Here is a 25463-nt window from a genome sequence, read left to right as displayed (position 1 = left end):
AAGTCAGCCATTACAGTGGAACTCTATGCTGTCATTAAAAAGAATGAGGAAGCTCTATGGGTACTAATAGGAAAAGAGTACCAAGATATCGTACGTTGAAAAAAAGGGGGTCAGGGGTATAGAATAGCATGCTATCACTTATGCTTAAAACACACACACACTCGTGGGCACTCAGATTCCCTGGAAGGATACACAGGAGCTGGGAACAGTAGGTGCCTCTGCAGAGAAACAGGGTGACCGTGAAACAGGGGTGGGCACAGGGGAGATTTGTTTTTCCATTTGTAACTTTGAATTGTATTGTTGTGCTTCTAGTACCTGTTCAGGAATAAATATGTCAATAGATAAATACAATGTAACGTTTCCAGATAAAGATATACTTACATCAGAATTGTAAATGAAAGACCATTCTTCCTGACTTACAAAATCTAGTTTGCTCCCAGACTAGACTGAGTTTGCTTTGCACTTGGGAGAGGCTCAGAGGTCTTGGAGAGGTACCAATTTCCATCACCAGCTCCTGCACCTTGTGTAGCCCATGCTGCTTTCTGCTTCCCGTTACTATGATTCTGGTTACCGTATGGCTGCTGAACAGTGGTCCCCAGGGTCCTCCTCTGTCCCTGCAGCCCATCGCTCTGCTTCCCAAGTACTAGCCACTCTTGCCCACCGGCCACGGGGTCGCCAAGCAGGCAGCATACTAGGAGCAAGTCTGAGGCTACAGATCTTGGCAAGTCCAGGGGCAGCCTACTTTTCAGCACAGGGTTTCCGTGTCATTGTGCTTTCACACACCTGACCTTAATCATGACCATCCAATTTCCAGGATTTTATTTTCTGGTGAAACATATGCTATCTTCAGGTCCCTTCTTAACCTTTGCTGGGCAAGACTGTGGTTTCGAGAAATGATAATCAGGGAGTTTTTTAAATGATAGTAGATGTAAAACTATCTCACTGGTACTACCATAAAGGAATTTAGTGACCTTTTTTATGCCCAAGCTTAGACTAATTTAACTTGAAGGGAGACAAACACAGGTTTATCACTGTAGTTAGGAAGGAACACAGCTTCCTGGACTGAACCAAAGTGAGGCACTTGTTTGCATTTATCTGAGATACAGTATAATCATTCACCTGAGACAGAACCTAATCGTCACTGAGATGTGATGGTGCCTGAGTACAACACAGCCTCAGCAGGAGAGGCAAAGAGCCTGGGAGATAGAAATGACAGGAGAGAGGTGTTGAGTTTACTCTAAACTCAGAGACTCTCCAGGAGGAATAATAGTGGACTCCACATAAAAATTCTAATTCTGAAACATTGTGAAGTCTGAATCAACTCATCATCAAACTAATGAGGTCCAGGAAGTAAGGAATATCAGACTGTTGATAGGGATTGTCAACCTGGTTTTTTAATTTATAGATTGTGTAACAGTGTGTGGCAGTGTATTATTGAAACCATCACTGGTTTCAATGTGGTAGCTGGTAATACATATGCTACTGCCTAGCAGGTGAAGTCAGGCTTGGTTAGTATAAGTGTGTCTGTCTTATCTCCCAAGCATTGCCACCCTTGTCTCTCTATGGCAATTGTTCAGAAACTCCCTACTGAGAAGGTTTCAGGGCCCATAACTGATGCTTAAATTGGGTTCGAGATTGGAGAAGATTGGTGAAGATGGATCCCCTGTTCCCAGCATCTTCTCCCGCTTCTCTGCTTCCTTAAAATGGAAACTCATTTATCCGTCTCACCAGCAGGGCTAGCAGGGACCCATAAACAAGTGTTTGTTGAGAGAAAAGGATCCTTGACTTGGCTTTTTTTTTTTTTTTAGTTAATTCTTATAGTCAGTGTCCTTGAAAGAACCTTATCTTCTTGTTTCTGGTTTGTTTGTTTTGTTTTTTAAAGTGATTTCCTTGTTTTCATGACTTAAGTGAGACCTGTTATTTCATCTGCCTTGTCAGTGAGAGTTCAGCTTCACTGATGGTAACTTTACGGTGACTGAGAGGCACTGAGGAAGTGGTTTCTTTCTTCCCCTACGCCCTCCTCACTCAAGCACAGGCAAGTCTCTGTTTTTCGGATTCTAGCAGTTAGAGTCTGCTGCTGACAAGACGACCTCTGGGCTAAGGGGTGCCTCCAAGAATCATCTCACCAGTGTTAGGAATTAGCTTGCTTGAGTTTCCTTAGCATCTTTGAGTAAACAAAAACCCCAAATTGAATTGGCCATAGACATTACAGAATCAGTAATTGTCAATCCCATATTGATCAACACCAGCAAATGACCACAGTAAGCAAAATGCTTCCTCCAAGTCTTGGCACTGGGCTCTTTCTGCCCAGAGCGAGGGGCACCGTTTCTCTGGCAGGCCATGTGTCCACTGGGCTAAATCAGACAGACAGCACCGTTTCCTGGGTGCCTTTGACTGGGCATGGCTCTTTCTGAGTCCACAAAGGTGCTGTCCAGGATGGGCCTGAATCTGACCCTTCAGAGAGGTTGGTAAATATTTGAAGGAATGCTAAAGTGGATTATTGAAGTTCCACACACACTTTGTCTCCCTACTTCAAGAGGGACTCTCGAGTGGATTTCTTTTTCTTTTTTTGGTTTATTCAATTTCCTTGACTAGGTTGTGGGAACTTTTTTCCTGTGTCCACCGCACTGGCCCTCCTCCATCCTTAATGGTTCAGCATGTGGCCCTCTGACTTACTGTCCCGTCTTCTCCCTCTTTCACCAAGGTCAGACCTAGTTTTCCGAAAGCCCATTAGGCACGATTACATACCAGCACTGTCCTAGACCCTGAGGTCAGTATAAAGATCAATGAGATTTTCACCCCAGCCTGGGGCTTCCACATCACAGAACTAGTAAGAGGGTTCAGAGGATAGATTAGGTGGTTGGGGGGATGGATGAATGCAAAGAAAGAAAATTTGAGTATGGCCTTCTACACAAAGGCCTCTCAGATGGACAGACCTGAGTTTGAATCACAACTCAGACAGGCCAGTTCTATGAACTGGGGTGAGTAATTCACCATGTAAGAGCCTCAGGTTCTTCCTGTGTGAAATGGGGGTAGTAATTCCCACCTAGCCTAGGTGGTGGTGTGGATTAGAGATAGTAATTGCTGAGAGAGGCACTTGGTAAAATTAGCAACCACCCAAGCCAAGTCCTATAGGTCTACAACAAAAGATGATAAGTGACAAATGCAAACAAAACGGGTGGGGGCTCCTGGGGGACAACTCACACCTGGCAGGAGGCCACACGTGAGCAGGTTCAAGAGGCCCTCCCAGCCTCCAGGTAATCTGCCACCTCCGTGCTGGGCAGGGCTGAGCCAGGCAGTACAGGGCTCATGGGCGACAGACCGGGGAGCCAGCGAGTCCCTACAAAGTCGGACATTTACCTCCATGTAAACCTGCAGGTGTGTCTGAAGCCAGCATGACCCAGAGCTCCTCCTCCTCTGGCACCAGCGGAGGGGCCAGAATGGAGGGATGGGAAGGGCACAGCTGTCCTTGTTGACTTCAGCCTGTCGCAGGATTGAAAGTCATTCCACTCTCAGAAAAGTGAGCTCACGTCATCGTCTTTCCATCCTCCCCACCCTGGATGTCTAAGGTGAAGCGTTTTCTCTTCCCCAGCTCAGAGGCTGAGAATGGTGTGGAGGAGAAGAAGAAGGTATGCAGGTCGCCAGGAGCGCTGTCTCCCACCCCATCCAGCGAGGCCGAGTCCCAGGACCAGAAGAGAACCATTTCCCTGCGGTGAGTCCTCACATGACTCCCTCTGTTTTTTTTTGTTTTTTTTTTTTTGGCTTTTCAGAGGGAGGGGTTGCTGGAAAGAGCTGGTATTTCTAGTTTTATGGTGGTGGCTAAGACGAAAGCTCTCCTACAGGCAGGGAACACCCCTGAGAGAGAAGTGAGGTGTTTTTCCTTCACATCCAGGCACTGGCACCTGCTTTCTCTCTGAGCTCTTCCTAGCAGTCTCTCTTCTCCTTCCCACCCCAGTCTTCTGCAAACTTTCTGCCCCTTTCTTAAGCACTGATTTTGCTACGTGATAAAGCCTGGGTGGCACAGAGTTAGAAAGCACCTGGAAAGACTGGCAGCGTTACTGATGAGGCCACCCCGGCTGAACTGTGTGCTCAGCCTTTGGGTGTGCACAGCTGCCGTCTCGCTTCCCTGGCAGCTGCAGAAATGAGAGGAGGGAAAAAGCCTTGCCCGGGATCCCTGGGCAGGGTGTGCACTGCCTGTTTCCGGGGGCCAGTGCTGGAAACCAGGCTCAGTTTGATCGTGGGACTGTGAGGAGAGAGGAGGTTTGAGACATGGACTTCTGCTCCCCATCACTCTCAGGGGCACCAATTATGTGCTTTTTTTCACATGGAAGAAAGAAGTAGGAATTTCAAGTTGCTTTTCTGCCCTTAAAGGAGAATGGTTAAGCCAACGATCAATCACAAGTAACTCCGGCCGTTCATCTACACCGAGTGGAGTGATAGCTCTCTTCCCCTTATTAGAACTGTCAGAACTGCTGCCTTCTACGACTTTGGGCCTCTGCTGATGATTCAATAACTCCTACTTTTCCCTTCCTTCCTGGCCACCCCAGCCCACGTCTTCTCTGCTAATCTATTCCTCACTCAGGACCAAGCATAAGTCTTTACTGTGCCCCCTGCGTGTTCTTTTCTCCCACTCCCAATTCTCTCTACATCTTTTCTGCAAGTCTGTTGTGGCGCATCTCACTTTCAACCGTTCTTTCTGCAGCTGTTTTCCTGTCAGAGCATCCTGCCTTACTCAGCAAAGACATAAAGCCCGTTGTTTCTTGTGACTTTCGGCACCATTGACTGCCTACCACAGGTGCTCTGAAATGCACTACACATGTAACTCCACCTTCCCCAGGCTTTACACGAGACTAATACACTCATCGTCTTACACCAAACACCAGGGCTTGTGAAACTTCTCCAAAGTCTGATCTGTGTAGTGCAGAGAGCTCTGCACTTGGTTGAAGGCTCTGCTCTCACTGTCTGGAAGTTCTGAATTTTTGAATAAAAATATTTGCACTAGGCTTCAGGTCCTGCTCATAGTCATTTGTAAGAAGTGAGAAGTTGAAAAGGCACAAAGAAATCATGTGTGTAAATGAACATCCCTCCCACCCTTACTTCAGGCCAGTGCTGTGCAGACAAACCCTTCTGCCTGTGCCACTTGGAACCAAGGGCACAATGGCCCTTCTGTCACATTTGCGACAGTTCTTCGAAAGGTCTGATCATTGCCTTGACAGTACCATTAACATTTATTAATTTGAATCAATAGAGGTGATAAATTCAAATTAGTGGCTAATATAAATAATAGGTAATTTGACATTTGTAAAAAGTTTTATTTTCAAGTAGAGTACAAATGTTTACTCATAGTTTTTTTTTTTTTTTTTTTTTAAAGTAATTCCTAGAATTCTAAAGGCATTTATATCCATAATTGGTTCAATGGCCAGTACTTGAATCCAAATCTCTGTGCCTTGAATTGAATGATAGTATCTTGGACACAAACTGTAGGGGCTGGCAGAGGCCTGGGGCATTGCATGCTCCATAGCCTCATAGCTGAGAAAACCAGAGCCTAAAGTCTCTCTAACTTCATTTCTATTTCTGGGTCACACCCATATGCCACCCCAATTGCTTAAGAGTCTTCTTAAATTCACTTTGAACCAAACATTGTTTTTAACTGCACCTTGATCTAAAGAATCCTGTTGTGGAATCATGAATTTCATGTGCCGTGTTCCCCCCAAGAAACAGAAAAAAATCTATATAGCTGTATCATGAAACTTGTTCATGCATATACCTCTAAAAGTCATGCACTCAATCCACACTGACATGGCTGTGTTTTGCTGTATGGTTGAAGATGCAAATGCTACCCAAATGGAGAAGCAGGACTGGAATCATTTTGGAAAGAAGTCGGGGAGCTCTGACCTCTGCCCTTATGAGAACAAAGGAAGGACTTCCAAACATGGTCTTTTTTTTATCATGATTTCACTTCTTTATTCCCACTCTGTGATGATCTGTCTCTCTTTTCCTCATACCCAGTTCCTGCTCATCCTGTTAGGCCAAGTATATTAAACCCATGTTGTCCTGTTGGTCTCTTCTCTTCCCTCCTGTTGGACTTATTGTCTCTGTATCTCCTCCTAACGCCTGTGATAGGCATTGTTTTGATGCTGTATCACATCCTGCCTTTTTAAAGAGATGCTTGATGTGTGCACAGGCTCCTTAAGGATAAAGACTGTCTTGTCTGTTCTGATGCATTTAATGCAGCACCTCACTGAATTAACACTTGAGAAGTATTGACAGAATTTTGAAACCAAATATTCCTGGATTGAACTGTAGCTGCAGCTTCCATTATTGGCCTCCAGTACTACTCTGTATACTGCTTGACGTACTTTTGAGATGATATAATTACTTTCACAGCTCGATCAATACTTCTTTCTTCCATAAGATATGATTTCTGCAGTTTGGGATGACCAGCTGCTGAAATCACCCCGTCACCCACATCACTTGCTGGGTAAATGCCCTTAGAGTACTGAGTGATCATTGATATCTAGAAGAGAAAAACCAATGAAAGGCTTTGTTGTGAGCTGGCGTGATAATTAAGATGTAGTAATAAAATTAGTGGGTAGCATAAAAAATTTCATTTTATAGACTCCCTGGATTTTCTTTCCTCAGGTCAAAATCCAGTTTCGATGGGACCCCTGTAGCAAATGAGAAAAGCGACTGTAAAACTGAAAGCAAGAATGACTCTAAGATTGAAAGGAAAAAGTCCTCATCTTCAAGCCAGGTAATTTAGGAACGAGATGTGTATCGTCTCAGAGGGCAAAAGGGGCATTGATTTGAAGCCAGCTGGAGGAAGGAACGCAAGGGCCAGGACTAACGCTGGTACAGATTTAGAGAACAAGGGATTTCACAGCTGACCTTCCAGCATGTGCTGAATGGTAGTGAGTCCCGCACTGTGGCCCCGTACTCTGACAAGTACCCAGAGAGCAGGGGCCAACCCAGATTCATGTGCTTGTCTAATAATTAGCCAAGCGCAGGAGAACTGTGACATCCTCACACTGCAGTTACAGCCTGATAAGGCATCTGTGTGAATAGAAGGCCTCCCAAGTACACACAGAGGAGCAAAGCCTGGAGCAGGGTGATGATTCTTCTCCAGAAGAATATACCCAGACAGATCTGTGGCATAGAGTATGACATACTGGGGTTTTTTGACACTTTACTCCTAAAATACTTGAATATGTGTCTCCTAACAACTAGAACAAGAAACTGTTGACTCACCCGAGAAATTTAACTAAATAGTAAATTTATGAAGATATTACTAACGTAAAATCCATTTTCAGATTCCACAGTTGTCCCAGTAGTCAATGTCTTTTACAGAGGTGTTTTTTCCCCCCACTCTCTAGAATCCAGTTGAGCCATGCATTGCATTTGTTTATCATGTCATGTTTAATTTAGATCAGTCCCTGCCTTTTTTTAATTTGATTTTTATCCACATTTTTGAAGATTTCATTGCCCAGATATTTTTAAATCAAGCATGCAGCCAGTACTCACTGTAGCCATTAAAAAGAAAATCTCAGCAAAGCTCTGAGAGAACACCTAGCTTTTTAAATTTTTACTGGAGTATAGTTGATTTACAGTGTTGTGTTCATTTCTGCTGAACCGCAATGTGAATCAGTTATACATATATCCACTTTTTTAGATGCTATTCCCAGATAGGCCATTACAGAATATTGGAGTTTCCTATGCTATCCAGTAGATTCTTATTAGTTATCTGTTTCTTTAGAATAGTGTGTATATGTCAATCCTAATCTCCCCATTTATGCCTCCCTCCCACCCCCACTTTCCCCACTGGTAACCATAAGTTTTAGAACAACGTCTAGCTTTAATCAGAGGGAACTTTCTGGATGCCAGACGTACTCCAAGAAGCAGCATGAGCGAACCTACTTTATGTGAAGTGTTCATCCATGAATTAGTTGTCTCGAGGGGACTGTCTGTCGTATGAATGACCTTTGTGGCCATACTAGGACCATTTATGCCATTGAGACCACTTCTAGTTTAGATAGTAAATCATCAAGGGCCAATTTGTGGCATCTCTTTTCTGCTCATAAGATTCTGCCTGCTGGATGCTTTTGAAGAAGAGTGATCCTGTGGACAGAGGGCCCAGCTCTACCTCTCAGTAGATGTGTGGAGCCAGTTAAGTCCCCAAGTGTCCCTGAGGCACAGGTCCCTGGACGGTGCAGTACGAACATCAGTTCCCAGGTTATTGTGGAGCTGGGAGTGGACGGTGCAGTACGAACATCAGTTCCCAGGTTATTGTGGAGCTGGGAGTGGTGTTTTGTGAATGCCCTTTACAGGCTGTAAAGGAGAAGGCAATGGCACCCGACTCCAGTACTCTTGCCTGGAAAATCCCATGGGCGGAGGAACCTGGTAGGATGCAGTCCATGGGGTCGCTACGAGTCGGACACGACTGAGTGACTTCACTTTCACTTTACAGGCTGTAAAGTGCTGTCTGTACATTGTTATCATAACTGGAAACAGGTGCCTTGAAGATGAAGTGATTTGTAGCATTTCAGACTCTTGGGCCTTTCACTGCCCTGGAGAGCTAAATCTTTCATGTGAAATCCTATTTGTCATCTCCCCCAACACTGGTTAAGGAAATACCTTCACCACAGTAATAGTGATAGGGACACACCCAGAGCAGGTCCTGGAGATATATCACCCCATTTAAGCCCTAGGACATCCTTCTGACGCAGATACAGAAAACTGAGGCCCAGAGAGGTTAAGTTACTAGGCCAGGATCACATACCACAGAAGAGGTGCAGCCAAGACTTAAACTCAGGGTTATCTGATACAGAGCTTTTAACCACTACCCTCTTCTGAGAGTACTCACTGGGATCTTGAGTGCCCTGGGATTCACACTACCTGGTGAGATTCTGACAGTTGTACCTCATTTCTTATTAGGGATACCCTTGTCCAGCCACTTCTGCAGAAAGCTGCCCACCAGCTACTTCATGATTATAGATACATGTCGAGTCAGCAGGTCACTAATCTTGTTGGAAAATGAAACCTTTGTGACCTCCACTGTTTTTCCCTGAAGGACTGTGTTGGAGACTATAAGATCAGGGAGAAGGAATTCCTAAAGATTCTTTATTTAAGAGTGGGGAGACTTGTTATATAATTTCGATTGAAGTTAAAATTTGTTTATGTTTGACAAGAATGCTGAGAACAGTGACTTCTGTCTGTGTTTTGTCTTCCTTGTAGGACAAAGCAAACATGCACTTCCACAAACTGTTTCTAGATGTCCCCACGGAGGAACCTTTGAGACAAAGTAAGTTCTGACCTGGTTGACTTTGAAAAGATGCTAATTGGTGTTGGGGGTGAAAGAGCCTGGGGACTGAATCACCAAGGGGAATAGGTTTCTGAAAGTCATGATGTGACAGTAATGCTGACCTCACTCAGCTCTCACCCAGCACCTTGAGAGATAAGAGAGGAGAATGGGGAACTGACTCCCTCCATGTGATACAGAGTTATCCCAGAGGTTTCCAGAATGTCCTCGCCTTCCATATTCGTGCTAACATGCATTGTGATTAGACTGTGCTGAGTTTTAGGATAACAAGACCAAGCAAGACCAGACTGGAAGAAAGCAACACAGACCTAGGTCGACAGACATGGTGACCCCTGCACTGTTCAGGGCTCAGCGGTCACACCTAAACACCCGGCCCAGCACGCCATTCAGCACCTGCTTGTCTCCTCCTGGGAGCAGAGGGACCCAGGGTTCCATTCCAGCCTCCCTCAGTACACAAGGCTAAGGCAGCGTGCTGGGTTCCTGCCATTGTCTCCACACAGGAAGGTGTGGGTCATGCGCTCTTCCCACAATGAGACCATCTATTTCAAAAGAGTCATTATGACCATCCCAGGGAAGGAGGGGCAGGCAGCAGTGTCAACATTAGCACAAGGGTGACACACGTCCCCAAACGGAGATTTTTGAAGCACCATTCTGAACCCTCATCTTCAATGACAGACTTGCCTTTCTGTTGTGATGTTTATACTGAAGTTTGTAAGACTTGGAATTAAAAAACAAACTCTCATCTCCTAGCTTCATTCCACTAAAGATGACGGAAAAGCAGGGGAGAGATCTTTTGAGCATGAGTGTGTTATCTGCCCATCCCTGAGTCATCAACAGATATATACAATTTTCATCTTAAATGGAAATTGTAAATGATGTTATACCTGTGTATATCTTCCCAGGTTTTACATGTGCTCTACAGAAAGAAATATTATACCAAGGGAAGCTCTTTGTATCAGAAAACTGGATTTGTTTTCATTCCAAGGTCTTTGGAAAAGACACTAAGGTTAGTATTTTTTGAAAAAGAAAACTAACCCTGCATTTTCTTACATATTGTTAATATTAATTGTTAAATGTAGCAATGTTTATAAATATTTGTGTCATTATGATACCTTTATACCAAGTTTCCTTTACTGTAGTCCCAAATACTACAGGTTCTAAATGCCTCTGCATGAGTGCTAAGTCTCTTCAGTCATGTCTGACTCCTTGTGACCCCATGGACTATAGCCTGCCAGGCTCTTCTGTCCATGGGATTCTCCAGGCAAGAATAATGGAGTAGGTTGCCATGCCCTTCTCAAAAGGATATTCCCAACCCAGGGATAGAACCAGTGTCTCTTCCGTCTTCTGCATTGACAGGCGGGTTCTTTACTACTAGAGCCACCTGGGAAGCCCCCTAAATGCCTCTAGATGACACAAACTTCTCTTTTTCCCTAACTTACACTCTTTTCATTCTTTTCCTTGCTTACATATATCCCTCCTAAAATCCTGCCTTAAATCCTTTTTACCAAGATGTCACCAGCACACTCAAAGTTCTTCATATGGAGAATTTGTTTCAAAGACATACATTAAACCCAAAACAGTTCTTTAAAAAAAAAAATTTTACACCATATTCACACAGTTACCAGGAGAAATCTAGGTAAACAGGCCTATAAATAAGCTACTTATTAGAGCTCCCTTTGTCACTAATACAAAATGAGCAGGCTTTGGAGCTTTTTGGTCCTGGTCTGGGAATCACATACAATCTCCAGTAGACGCGGACTGACATCTTTTCCTTCTCACTAAATACAGATTTGGGGGAGCAGAGTCCCATGATACCTGAGCCATTAAGGAGAAGAGCCTGAAGGAGTTGGTAGTTTTCCCAGGGCACCGCCTTTTAAAACAAGGCCCTTGGGAGTTTGATGTAAGAAAGGAAAAAGCTTATTCCTTCCCACTGACATTCTTTCCCTTTGAGCTATGACGTCACATCACACAGTTCAGCCAGGCCAGCAGAACAAGGAGGCAAAGAAACACCTGGGGTTTGCGTGACCGTGGTGAGTTTTTAATCATTCTGATTCATGATTATGAATAAGCAACTTCTATATTCATGAAGTAGCTGATTAAAAACTCCTCTTGTTTTGACTGGTAGATATGTTTTATTTAAATACTCTTCCTAAAGCTACTGGCAGTCTTATAAATAAAGGCCACTTAACAAATATAGTGGAAATTCTTTATGTTGGTGTTGAGTCAGCAGAGTAGCATCAAACATGTAATTTTTATTGTATAGAGTTGTGTTGAGATAAACGTAGTTTAGATTCACAGTATTATTTGAATCAGTATAATGGAAAGCGATTTGAGTAATATTACACCATGTTTCTAGATTTCTGGATTATAAGCTCTTGTGCATAGAGTGGATAAGGAGACTGACTTCCGGTTCTGTGGGATAAAGATAATTCTCAGAAATAGCAAAAGCCAACACCTCTGACCAAAGCAGCAGGGATTGAAAACATTAGAGAATAAAGAATTAGCCTTTGTTAAGGGATGAGGAATTCACAAAGCCAGTAAGTGGTTTCAAGCTAATATTATTCTAGTAATGGTTTCAAAATCCCTCCTCTAGCTAAGAAAGAACTGACCAAAAAAAAAGGATTGACCTGGATTTTTCAAGACAAGGACACATGGGATTGCTTTTGCCTGTGCTGTATCTAATCTAAGAGGGGTGGGAAGATAAGAACCACAATAGTGACTTGCACATTCCTTCTCCACTGAGGATGGTGTCATGGAAACTTGGGCTTCAGTCCTCCGGCAGAATTTGCTCCCTGCCAACAGACCTTGGCCAAACGCAATCTAGCATGAACTAAAAGGAGCCAAGCAATCTGCACCAGGAAGGGGAATTTTCTGAGCACCCTACCCTGGAGAAATGTTAATAATAAAGTGTAACCTTAATTTAATCAAGACCTTTTCAGCCTGTGTGTATTTTCAGATGCTAGTAAAATTAAAGGCATGTATCACATTCCATCTAAGCTCAAACAGAGAAATGATTCATGCTTTATTTCTCCAGTGTTATCTAGTTGTCATTTTATACTTATGAAGCAATTGATTGAAAATTCCATCTTAAGGGTGTTCCATGCCTCAGATTCTGCAAAAATCCAAATTTATAGCTCTTGTCACTGTGTATTCGTGTTGCTGCTGAGAATCGAAATTAGACTCATTGTTATATCATCATCTTTCTTGGAAGATACTAAGTTCTTTTTTCCAAAGTAATCCCAGTGTATCGCTTCTGAATTATTTCCCCAACTTCAAAAGTTTTGTGGGTAGAGTTCTTTGGTGAAATAGCTTTCTTTCCTCTAGTGTCTAATTTAGATCAGCCCCTCTTTCTTCATAATCTTCCCATCTTGGGCAGTAGAACAACTCCATCTTGTAAACCTCAGTATGAACACAAATATCCTAAATTTAAGCATAAGAAAATTACAAGTTCAGTTTTGGTCGTTCAAGCTGGAAGTACTAGCATAAGGCCCTCCTCCCCTCCAACCGACCCTGTTGATTTCTTTCAGAATATATAAAGCATTTTTACAAAATGTATGTTCACGTGAGTGTGTGCACCCGTGGGTAAATTCAGGCCCTTATTACCAGGAGTGTGGGTGCCTCTGTTTTCAGGGATCAAAGTAATATGATCCATTTTCCTTTGAGATCAAACCTGGTTGATCTCATAAAAATTAACCAGGTTTGATTAAAATATGAGGAACATCTACTATTTATGGCATCTGGTACGTTCTTGCAGTACATTGTATAAAAAAGAATCCCTATTTTGGATCAGATTGGTTCAGATTCTACCTTTGTAACTTATTTATGACCCTGAGAAAGTCATGTGTGTTAGTCATTCAGTCATGTCTTACTCTTTGAGACCACAGGGACTGGAGCCCACCAGACTCCTCTGCCCATGGAAATCTCCAGACAAGAATGCTAGAATGGGTAGCCATTCCCTTCTCCAGGAGATCTTTCTGACCCAGGGATCGAACCCAGGTCTCCTGCATTGCAGGCAGACTCTTTACAATCTGAGCCACCAGGAAAGCCCTGGTGAAAGTCATATACCTCTCTAAACAAACATCCTTATCTCTTTATATCTATATTATAGGAATGTCATAATTAAATAAAATTGTCATCTAGTGAATAGGTATTGATAATGGTAGCTGCTGTAATTGTCATTACTTCTTATTGTTTGAATCAGAAAAGAACTTAGTTCTTTTATTTCACCCATCCTCTTTTTTAAGAGACAGATGAAATGAATGATATTTTTATTGAGTGCTAGGTATTTTCCATCTGTTATCTCATTTAATCCACAGAAAATCCTGGGAAGTAGGTTAAGACTGTCCCTATAAATCAGGGAACTGAGGCCAAGAAAGGACAGCTTACAAGGTTGGATTGGTCATGTAGATAGTAACAGAACTGAGAATTCAGGTCCCAGGATTCCTGTCTCCAAATGGGTCTGCTACACCAGTGCTTTCAGCCTCTTCCCCTAAGGACAGAGGAGAGCAGGGTGGTTGGAGATGAGCTCAGAGTGGGTAACCAAAAGCACGTAATTTCTTTAGGGTCTTAGGATCACCTTTAAAATGACTGTACATTTTGCATTCTGTTCCCATGTCTAAAGATAAAGATTTCCCACCAAACCCTTCAACAGACTCAGTGATCCACACTTATCCTCCTGCTTTGCAAACACCAGGTTGAGACCTTGGTGACACACCCATACCACTCTTTAAGATTCCCTTTGCTTCATGGAGACTGAAGAGCCAGCTGTTGGTTTTATCTTTTCTTTTTCCTTTAACGTGAAGATTTGGAATGCTGCTCTGTGAAGCCTGAACCCATGTTAACTCAGTGATTCTGTTTCAGATCTCGATTCCAGCTTTCTCAGTAACCTTGATAAAGAAAACCAAAACTGCCCTCTTGGTGCCAAATGCCCTGATTATAGCAACAGTCACAGACAGGGTGAGTACGCGTGGGCACCCTGCTTTGTCCTTGTCTGGGTTTCATTGCCTTAGAGGCCTCTTGCCAAGTACCAAGACCCTGAACCATAAATACCATGAATTGGGAGTTACTCTAGAAGACTAATTTTTAAAATCACAGTTTCAGACATTTGTATAGTGTGGTTTCCCCTGACAAGGTGATTTATTCTAATCATTGCCTATTTTGAATTTCCTGCTGACTTCATTATACTTGCTTGACCAAGGTCCAAAAAATTAAAATTCTTTCCCAACTTCCCTTTCCCTAACATCTATCAGGTCAGGTCAAGCTAAAGGGATATATTTCATTTCTTTATTATTATTTAAAACACTACCACTGCCTTCCTTACAGGGTGAGGCAGGGTGATAGGAGGAGTCCCTGGGGTGGGGGTGGCCAGTCTCCCTGTAACTCCATTGGTGCCTCTCCAGAGCCAACCTGAAAACATAAAGGTGGGGTCTGCTATTCGGGTGCAGCTTCAGGCCCAGTCTAGGCCCTCTCTGCTTCCCTCTCTGCTTCTTTGATACAGACGTTCTGGAGTTGTCATTGGCCTTGGGCTACCCCAGGCATGGACAACCTGAAATATTTGCATGGAGAGCAATGTTTCTTTCATCTTGGCAAGAGAGAGGCAGTGGAATGGTTTGGTTACTCATTTTTCACTTGAATTTTTTTTTTAATCTTTTCCCTATTGTTTTTCTGAAAGCATAAAAGCTAATTTCTAACCTTACTAAATAACTTAAAGAGGGAAGGAAAGAGAAGGGAAGATTAAAATAAGCTATTCTGATGAGTTAGGAAATATGCTGATACCTATTGTGAGAATTTTTTTTTTTTAATACTAATGGCTAGCAAGCATCAGATACTTCTTGCCAGACAAACACAAGATACTTTCCTTGTATGTACACGTTTATTCCACACTGCCATACTATGAGGGTAGGGACTGTTAAGAAAACAGAAACTAAGAGGCATTAAGTAAGCAATTTGCCCAGTGTCACCCACTTGGTAAGTAAAGGAGCCAAAATTTGCAACTCGGTCCACCTACCGCCAGAACCCATCATGTTAACTACTTTGGAATACAGTATTTGCTTGGAAAGTATATCAAGTTCTCTCATGGGTGAGCAAGAGAGGGTAGTCACAAACTTTGGAAAGCGAGTGTGAAAAGACTGTGTGACTCGAACAGATGGAAAAAGAGTGAGCCTTTTTATTGTTAACATGTGGTTGATGGTAAAATCATTTTTCCTTATGTTATTTGTCTCCAAATGACTTGTCTAGCTCTGACTTTACTTCTTTCTCATAACTTACTTATAAGCGTCCACTAGGAAATCTCCATATTTGTGCAAGAAAGAATCTGGAAGTGGCTTGAAAAAAAATGAGCCTGTTAGAGCGGCTGGGAAATTTTCAATGGAAATCTAGGTCAGAGCAGAGACAGCAGACCCTTGGGAACTGTTAAATACCTTCTCAAAAGGAGGTGGGGAGGGGCGGGAGAGAGACTTAAAAGAGGACTTGGCAAAAACACCACGGGCCTTTCTTTACTATTCAGGTCCCTTTCTGTCCAAGCTTGTCTGGGGCACCAAGGTTAGGGTATCAGAGCTTTCCTTTTGCTATACATTTCTCTATTATTTAAGTTCGGTTTGAGAGTTTTGTTGCTATTGTGGGAGAACATATCCACTTTATTCCAGGAATGGAATAAAAACTCTATGTGTGGGTGAGAGGAAGGAGAGTATAGACTCTATATAGAATATAGGCTACATTGTTTGAAAAAATATGGATAGAAAAAATTTTTAACTCTTGTCTAGTCAAGCAGTATCTGTTAATAATTATTATTTTGTTTTTCAGTACATATTTGTCTCCTTACTCTCCAGAGATTCAACTTACAAGCTACTGAAATCTGTGTGTGGACACTTAGAAGTGAGTATGACATCTCTGAGCCTCAGCTGCTCTCTCTCTTCTGTATTTCTTAGTTTGGGAGTTGATCTGGTTTTTCCATTTTGTAAAAATAATTTTGTTTCAATAATTTCAGAATACAGGTATTGGCAGTGGTCCCAGTCCATCTTCTCTTGAAAACAGTTTCCGGGCAGACCGCCCTTCATCTCTGCCTCTGGTGAGTTGCCTACATAATGATCACAGTGCAAGAAGGTCCCACAGTGGCTCTGCTCCTTACACCATGACCAGGGTGTGGGAGGAACGTAGGACCATGGTGTCTGAGGCAGAGTTGAAGAGGGCATTTCTGTCCTGAAGAAGAGAGGACCATAGGAAGTCATAAACTTATTCAGGTAATTGAAGAGCCATCCTGCAAAAGAAAAGAAACAGGTTAGTTGGCTGACTTGGCCAGTTACAGGTCCACAAAGGTATTCATCAAATCTTGATGTATTTATCAGTGTTGTTTAGAGGGATTCACCAATTTATTTGGGGAGGGCATGATTCAGTCCCACAAATCATTGAACGTCTTCTGCGTTCAAGGCACCATGCTAGCATAGTATAGCCATAAAGACACCAGGAAAAATCAAAACTAGTTCTTACCTTCAAAGATTTTACAGCTTAGTAGATGATGAGGGATACCCAGAAATAACTGTGGAAGAAGAAAGCTGTAATGCCCAAGTGAAAGGCAGAGAGATTCTTTGATTCCCTTAGACGTTTTGACTATAGCGTAAATCTCTAATGGGAAATAGCTCCCCCCAATTTGTATAAGATTTATACCTGAGATGGTATAATATAAGACCAAGAAGTCCCAGCCATGTTGTTCAAATGGTTATTCCCGAATTGATGATTGTTAAATGTTTTAATACCTTTGGTGAAGTGGGATGAGTCCAGAGTTTCAGCATCTACACATCTTTATTTTTTTTTCAGAGCTGTTAAAAAGTACTGGGATTGAAAACATGTTCACACAAGAACTTAAACCAGAATGTTCATAGCTGCATTATACATCACAGCCCAAAAGTAGAAGCAACCCCAATACCCATCAGCTGATACATGGATAAATAAAATGTAATATATCTATATAGTGAAATATTATTTGACCTAAAAGGAAGAACTATCAATACATAATACAGCATGGATAAATCTTGAACACATTATGCTAAGGGGAAGAAGGCAGACACAAAAGGCCACATATTGTATGATTCATTTATATGAAATGTTCAGAATAGATGAATCCATAGGGACAGAAAATGCATTGGTGGTCACCAGGGGACGAAAGGAGGGAGAAACTGGAGTGACTGATGATGGATAAAGAGTTTCTTTTGGTGGGGAGATGGGCATATCAAGAAATAAGACAGGGGTGATGGTTGTACAATAATCTAATTATTCTGAAAACCACTACATTGTATACTTAAATCGGTGAATTTTATCTCAATTAAAAAAAAAAATCTACCTTAAAAAAACAGTGAGAAATAGGATAAAACACTTATGATTTGGAATCCATCACACCTGGTTTCAAATCTCAGTTCCACCCAGCTGAGCTATGCCATCAGGCAAGCTCTTTAATTACTCTGACTCAGTTTCTTCATCTGGTAAAATGCCAAGCTCCTTACATGGCTGTGAAAATTAAATGCAGTCATGAAATCATAGGTATGGAGCTTTGCATACTGCCTGATCTATGGTAGGCATTCCATTAATACTTATTAAATTGAGGAGATTTGAATTGTTTAATTTTCCTTCCCCCATAAACTCTTGCATGAAGTTGCAATGGCTGTTGAAATGATCAAGAGACAGCTAATTGAAGGTGAGATGTTGGTAATTTGCTTACAGGCCATGTTTCCTTTTCTTCACTTGGTCGCTAAATAAATTGTGAAAAGCTCGCCTAACGGTACCTTTGCCTAATCCCTTAATTGTACTTTCACCGGCACATTTTAGTGACGCCTCTTGTCTCTTCATTTCTTGAGCACTTTGGGGAACAAGTAGGGTACACAGCAAAAACATCCCACTTTTTCCCAACTCCACACTCCTGTATAACCCTTCTGTCATTTAGAAGTATGTTACTGACCCTGTTTTGATTTGTTTGAGGGAAGAAAAAAGCTAAAACTCTCCCTTCAGTGTCCAGTTTGCTTAAGCCATTTTCCCTTTTCTGTTTCCAATACCTCTGTTAAAACTATAATTTGAAAAAACCTTTCTCTGCATTTGTTGTTGTTCAGTCACTAAGTCACATCTGACTCTTGTGATCCCAGAGACTGCAGCACACCAGGCTTCCCTGTCCTTCACCATCTCCAGGAATTTGTTCAAACTCATGTCCATTGTATCAGTGATGCCATGCAATCATCTCATCCTCTGTCACCCACCTCTTTCCCAGCATCAGGGTCTTTCCCGTTGAGTCAGCTCTTCATATCAGGTGACCAGAATATTGAAGCTTCAGCATCAGTCCTTCCAATGAATGTTCAGGGTTGATTTCCTTAAGGATTGACTGGTTTGATCTCCTTGCGTTCCAAAGGACTCTGCATTTAGAACATACATTTAGAACTTTCTGGCAACTTTTTTGTTATATATATGTATTTCAGTCACTTTTTCTCATTACAAAATGCAAATGAGACTTCTCCAGCTTTACCCGGAAGCTTCTCTGCCATTAGCATTCCAGTTTTTTCCCTAGACATTTGTTGTTTCAAACAAGTTGGCCACTGTGTGTTAACAGAGTTCTGACTGCCCAGAAAATCAGCAATCAGATACTCTGATCTGTTGAGGAAACCCAGTAGGATGGGGTAATCCTTCCTTATTTGTATTTTATAGGTCAGGCCTAAGTGAAAGGCCTACATGTTGAATAAAGGATAATGGGCCTCTTTGCATTTCATTATTTCCCTTCAGGATTTCAATGATGAATTCTCAGATCTGGATGGAGTGGTGCGCCGAAGAAGGCAAGACATGGAAGGATACAGTAGTTCTGGATCTCAGACCCCTGAATCTGAGAACTCTCGAGGTCTGGGAGATTTTTGTATCTTTACTGAAACGTAATTCTCCACAAAACATCCTTACCTCAACCAAAAACAAAACCAACCAATAAACAACACATCTTCTGAGCTTACAGTTAAAATGGGACTCTAAACAAAGGGTAGTTTGAAAGTTCAAGGGAAACGAATTGCCTGTGTGGTAAAAACCCATTTCTGTTTAAATGCATGTAACAAATGTCTCTTTGAGAATGCCCTGATGGTCCAGTGGTTGAGGCTCCACGGTTTCACTGCAGAGGGCCCAGGTCTAATCCCTGGTTGGGGAACTAAAATCCCACAAGCTGTGTGGTGTCGGGGTTGGGGGGGGAAATCATCTCTCAAATAGACACAATATTGGAGTGGTCGAAAGACAGAAACATGCAATATTTTCTTACCTCTTCTTTATAATATTATTAATTATTATAGCCGAATGATCCCCATGAGTCAGTGGGATAAGGACAAACTGCCTTTGTATCGTTTTATTTCTTATTTGCTTAAACATTGAATTTCATCCCCAAACCACTCAACCAGCTTGTGAGAAGATCCATTTATATTCCTGACCATTATGTGTATATTCAGGGATTGATTTGCTTTGTGGTTGATCCTACGTGTGTCAACGCACTGGAGGGAAAACTTACCCGGCCCTGTTTCATCTTGGTAGATTTCCACGTGACAGAATCCCAGACAGTTCTGAATGTCTCCAAGGGAGAAGCAAAACCAACTCGGGCAGATCCCCTTGTGAACAGAGTACCTGAGGGAAAAGCCAAGAGTCTCCCTGGGCATGGTAAAGAACGGATTATGATGCCAGGTGGGTAGTGGGGGCATCTGCTTGTAACTTTAAAAGGTCCTCATGTTTCACTTTATGACTGCCTTTCCTGTTCCCTCTCCTCTCTTCCTGCTGTAGGTCTTTGCATATTAGTTCATTTATTCACTCAACAGACAGTACCCAGTTCTGTGCTTTACTGTAAGGGATGCAAAGATGAATAGCTTCTGTAGAGGACCTTTCATCATTCTGAATACATTGAGACTATGATTCAAAAATTACCCATAAAACTAAATTACTTAATTATTATTTACTGATTATTATCATAACTGGTCACCAGTTGTCCCGGTAGGAGATCAAGGCTGGGGTCTCTATTGTTCACCAGTCACTCACTATCCCAAGGCTTGGCACAGAGAAGGCTCTCAACAAAAATACTGAATGAAACATGTGGGAAGGAATTGTAACTACTGATTGAAATGAAAACTGGAAGGCTTCAGGTAGTATTTTCTCTGATTCCAATTGCCTGGAAATAATTCTGTCTCTCAAGTACTTCTTCCCTATAGGGATACTGCTGCATGAAGGAGATATGTTATCACTTTAAAACATGTATTTTGTTTTCCATTCAGCAGGTCAGTCAGAAACCACTGGAATCATACCCAGAGTAAAGTCTGAGAAATGTCCAACTCTCCACCATATTCTTATATTCTATGCAATTGTGTAAGTAAATGTATTTATTGTGAATGACTTAAGACTTGTATTTTACTGTTAATGACTTAAGAAAATGATTCATTTCACTAAAGGAAAAATCTCTTCACATTGTTAAGAGCCATGAATCTCTAATGTCTCTAATGTGACCCAGATCTTTCGGGGGGCAATTTTCATCTCCTACTTCAACATTTTTTTCTTAAACTTAGGTCATGTTTTCATATTCATCCCTTTTTATTTAAATAAATAGCGGAGAAGAGAAGAAAAAAGAGCAAAATATGCCAGATCCAGGACTTAAGTTCTGAGTAGATACTCTTAGTAGAGAAATTGTTGCCTGAAATATGATGCATCTTTGTTCTTGTTTATTTTTTCATCTATCCAATGTCCTCCGGTTAGAAACCAAAACAACTTTAAAATGTCATCCCCTTAAAATTGGACAGCTACAAGTAAATCAATGAAGTTAGAACACACCATCTCACCATACACAAAACTAAACTCAAAATAGCTTAAAGACTTAAACATAAGACATGACACCATAAAACTCCTAGAATAAAACATGGGCAAAACATCCTTAGCAATGTTTTCTTAGCTCAGTCTCCCAAGGCAATAGAAATAATAACAAAAATAAACAAATGGGACCTAGTCAAAATTTTACAAGCTTTTCCACAGCAAAGGAAACTGTAAACAAAATTAAAATCCACAGATTGGCAAAAGTATTTGCAAATGATGTGAACAAGAAGGGCTTAATTTCCAAAATACATAAACAGTTCATCCAACCCAACTACAACAAAAAAAACCACAACACAATTGGTAAATAGCAGAAGACCTAAATAGATAGTTCTCCAAAGAACAGCTGCATATGGCCGAGAGGCACATGAAAAGGTGTTCAGCACTGCTAATTATTAGAAAATTGCAATGCAAAACTACAGTGAGGTACCACCTCACAGCAGTCAGGATGGCCATTGTTAAAAAGCTCAGAAATGCTGGAGAGTGTGGAGAAAGGGAACCCTGCTACACTGTTGGTGGGAATGTAAACTGGTGCAACCACTGTGGAATACAGTATGGAGTTTCCTCAGAAAACTAAAAATAGAACTACCATGTGATCCGGCAATCCCATTCGTGGGCAAATCTCCAGACGAAACTATAATTCAAAAAGACACATGCACGCCGATGTTCTTAGTAGCACTATTCATAGTAGCCAAGACATGGAAGCAACCTAAATGTCCATCAGCAGATGAATGTAAAAAGATATGGTGTATACACACACAATGGAATAATAGCCATAAAAAAGAATGAAATTTGCAGTAACATGGATGTAACTAGAGATTATATACTAAGTAAATCAGAAAGACAAATATCATTTCGATATCATTTAAATGCAGAGTCTAAAATATGACACAAATCAACCTATCTGTGAAATAGAAACAGACTCATGGACACAGGGAGAAGGCGATGGCACCACACTCCAGTCCTCTTGCCTAGAAAATCCCATGGGCGGAGGAGCCTGGTGGGCTGCAGTCCATGGGGCCGCACAGGGTCAGACATGACTGAGCAACTTCACTTTCACTTTTCACTCTCATGCATTGGAGAAGGAAATGGCACCCCACTCCAGTGTTCTTGCCTGGAGAATCCCAGGGATGGTGGAGCCTGGTGGGCTGCTGTCTATGGGGGTCTTACAGAGTCGGACGAAACTGAACCGACTTAGCAGCAGCAGCAGCAGCATGAACACAGAGAACAGACTGGTAGTTTCTAAGAGAGAGAGGGTGGGGGGATAAAGTGGGAGGTTGGGGTTAGCAGATGCAAATTATATACAGTTATAAAATATAATTGTATAGGAGAAACAACAAAGTCCTACTGTATAGGACAGAGAACTATATTCAATATCCTATAATAAACCACAGGATAATACAAAAGAATGTTGAAAAAATGGAAAATATTTTAAAAGAATATCAAAAAATAGTATTAAAGACTGTTTCTAAAAATATAAATATATGTATAACAATCACTTTGCTGTACAGCAGTAATTAACACAACACTGTAAATCAACTAATCCCCTTCAATAAAAACTTAGGCATTGACTTTTTTTAAATCCCCCCTCAGCTTCCTCTCTGTAACCAGTTGTTCTTCTGAAAATAGCCTGACCCAGTTCGAAGCTGTTGCTCACAACCGAGGAGGATGTGCCCAGTTTGGTTTTCAGATAAAGCAGGGAATTTGTGAGTCACAAGACCTCAAGAGTCTCTGTAGTCAAGTTAGTTTGGGTAAATTCCTTGCCTCGAATGTATAGATTTTACATTTCTTGCTTTAGGAACATCAGTCAGGCCCTGGCCATTAACCAATTGATGATTTCTCTTTTATCTCTTTCCAGTGTCTGTGCACTGATCATCTCGACCTTCTACATGAGATACAGAATTAATACTCTGGAGGAGCAGCTGGGGTCACTAACCTCCATTGTGGACACCCATCAGACTGAGTAAGACAGTTCCCTCCAGTGCTGTCTTCTGCTTGCTTTTCACATTGGTATAATGTTTGACCTGAGCATGGCATCCTTCTGGCAAGCATTAATTGAGGATACATTCTGTGTGAGACATTTTGCTAAGTGTACATGTAGAAAATAAAGAGGTAGGTGGACCCTGGAGAAAAAAATGAATGACCTGACTCTGCATGTTTTTGACTTGCTATAGTGTTGCCAACAAGAAGGCAAGAAACAAGCCTAATTTTACATTATCTTGTTCTCTTATCCTAAGCTCCGTTGTGACCTTGGCCCATTTATTAAAATATTCAAGTTTATCTTTGTAAAATGGCAGTGAGTCAAGTCATTCATATAAAAGAAGCAATTCAAGTAACTCAGCACATTTCATCATTTATAGCTCTTTATAGGAACTCACTTATTTATAAAACTCTTGACCACTATAAAGATCCATGTGACCAGTAATTCACTGAATGTGTCTGTAAAGATTTTCTACCACAGTATTTTTAATAGGCCCCAACTAATTACCACCCTTATGGCAGAAAGTGAAGAGGAACTAAAAAGCCTCTTGATGAAAGTGAAAGTGAGAGTGAAAAAGTTGGCTTAAAGCTCAACATTCAGAAAATGAAGATCATGGCATTCGGTCCCATCACTTCATGGGAAATAGATGGGGAAACAGTGGAAACAGTGTCAGACTTTATTTTTTTGGGTTCCAAAATCACTTCAGATGGTGAATGCAGCCACGAAATTAAAAGACGCTTACTCCTTGGAAGGAAAGTTATGTCCAACCTAGATAGCATATTCAAAAGCAAAGACATTACTTTGCCAACAAAGGTCCATCTAGTCAAGGCTATGGTTTTTCCTGTGGTCATGTATGGATGTGAGAGTTGGACTGTGAAGAAGGCTGAGCACCGACGAATTGATGCTTCTGAACTGTGGTGTTGGAGAAGACTCTTGAGAGTCCCTTGGACTGCAAGGAGATCCAACCAGTCCATTCTAAAGGAGATCCGCCCTGGCATTTCTTTGGAAGGAATGATGCTAAAGCTGAAACTCCAGTACTTTGGCCACCTCATGCGAAGAGTTGACTCATTGGAAAAGACTCTGATGCTGGGAGGGATTGGGGGCAGGAGGAGAAGGGGATGACAGAGGATGAGATGGCTGGATGGCATCACTGACTCGATGGACATGAGTCTGGGTGAACTCCAGGAGTTGGTGATGGACAGGGAGGCCTGGCGTGCTGCGATTCATGGGGTTGCAAAGAGTCGGACACGACTGAGCGACTGAACTGAACTGAATTAAATCTATTGACATAGCAGTCTTTCCTATAAACCTATTTACATGAGGATTTTGACACATTCCCTAAAAAGTAAAATAAAAGCATACTGCTAGCTAAAGTTTTAAAAGTAGAGATATTTCTTTATAGAGTATGTATCATGTGCTAGAGAAACTGTTGAAATAGATACTTTCACACACCAACAATGTTCTCTCATTATATCTTCACCATAACCCTGTAAGAAGTGAAGTGACGTCACTTAGTTTTGCCAGACTCTTTGCGACCCTGTGGACTATAGTTTACAAGGCTCCTCTGTCCATGGAATTTTCCAGGCAAGAGTACTGGAGTGGGTTGCCATTTCCTTCTCCAGGGGATCTTCCCGACCCAGGGATCGAACCCAGGTCTCCACGTTGCAGGCAGACGCTTTACCGTCTGAGCCACCAGGAAAGCCCAAATCCAGTTTCTGATCCTGAGGGGTTGTGGTTCAGATATATGCTGGGAGAAATTTACTCTGTGAGGTCTGTAGTCTTGTTCCCTTAATCCCTGTAACAAACCCAGACATATCCATCTAGCTGAAAAAGTGCTTCTAAATAGTATTATCTGTGTGACACCATGGACTATAGCCTACCAGGCTCCTCTGTCCATGGGATTTTTCAGGCAATAGTACTGGAGTGGATTACCATTTCCTTCTCCAGGGAATCTTCCCAACCCAGAGATCGAACCCGGGTCTCCCACATTATAGACAGACGCTTTACCATCTGAGCCACTAGGGAAGTAACCCTATAAGATAGGTGTTATTCCCTCCTTTACAGATGAGAAAACTGAGACTCAGAGAAATAGTTTGTAAAAAAAAAAAAGAAATAACAGAATCAGGATTCAGGTCTATATGACCATAGAAACTTAGTCTACCAGTGGTTCCTTGCATGTAAGGAATAACTGAGAAGGGAGTCAGTATATTTTCATTGTGTATCAGAATCATCTGGACAGCTTATTAAAATAGACTGCAGGGCCCATTCTCCAAGCTTCTGGTGCTGGTCTGGGGTCTACACTTTAAGAACTATTAT

General features: G+C 41.8%; 1 protein-coding gene across 10 annotated transcripts in view; it reads left to right on the top strand.

Moving 5' to 3' along the window:
- GRAMD2B (GRAM domain containing 2B) overlaps positions 1 to 25463 on the top strand; it is a 119633-nt gene that overhangs the window by 86355 nt on the left and 7815 nt on the right. For 2 of the 10 annotated variants that reach the window (XM_070793233.1, XM_019964625.2), the window contains exons 2-12: positions 3593 to 3712; positions 6643 to 6754; positions 9232 to 9298; positions 10219 to 10322; positions 14177 to 14272; positions 16118 to 16189; positions 16302 to 16382; positions 19073 to 19184; positions 19853 to 19975; positions 20584 to 20671; positions 23025 to 23129. In XM_070793233.1, coding sequence (XP_070649334.1) covers positions 3593 to 3712; positions 6643 to 6754; positions 9232 to 9298; positions 10219 to 10322; positions 14177 to 14272; positions 16118 to 16189; positions 16302 to 16382; positions 19073 to 19184; positions 19853 to 19975; positions 20584 to 20671; positions 23025 to 23129 — 1080 coding nt within the window. Of the gene's footprint in view, positions 1 to 3592; positions 3713 to 6642; positions 6755 to 9231; positions 9299 to 10218; positions 10323 to 14176; positions 14273 to 16117; positions 16190 to 16301; positions 16383 to 19072; positions 19185 to 19852; positions 20000 to 20580; positions 20672 to 22795; positions 22959 to 23024; positions 23130 to 25463 lie in introns of those variants that run through there. The other 8 variants (XM_070793230.1, XM_019964621.2, XM_070793232.1 and 5 more) reach the window with 7 other exon arrangements.

Source organism: Bos indicus, chromosome 7 (assembly GCF_029378745.1).
Source record: "Bos indicus isolate NIAB-ARS_2022 breed Sahiwal x Tharparkar chromosome 7, NIAB-ARS_B.indTharparkar_mat_pri_1.0, whole genome shotgun sequence".
In the NCBI taxonomy this organism is placed as follows: Eukaryota; Metazoa; Chordata; class Mammalia; order Artiodactyla; family Bovidae; genus Bos; species Bos indicus.
Note: the sequence above shows the minus strand (reverse complement) of the source record. Positions and strands in the feature narration are given on the sequence as shown.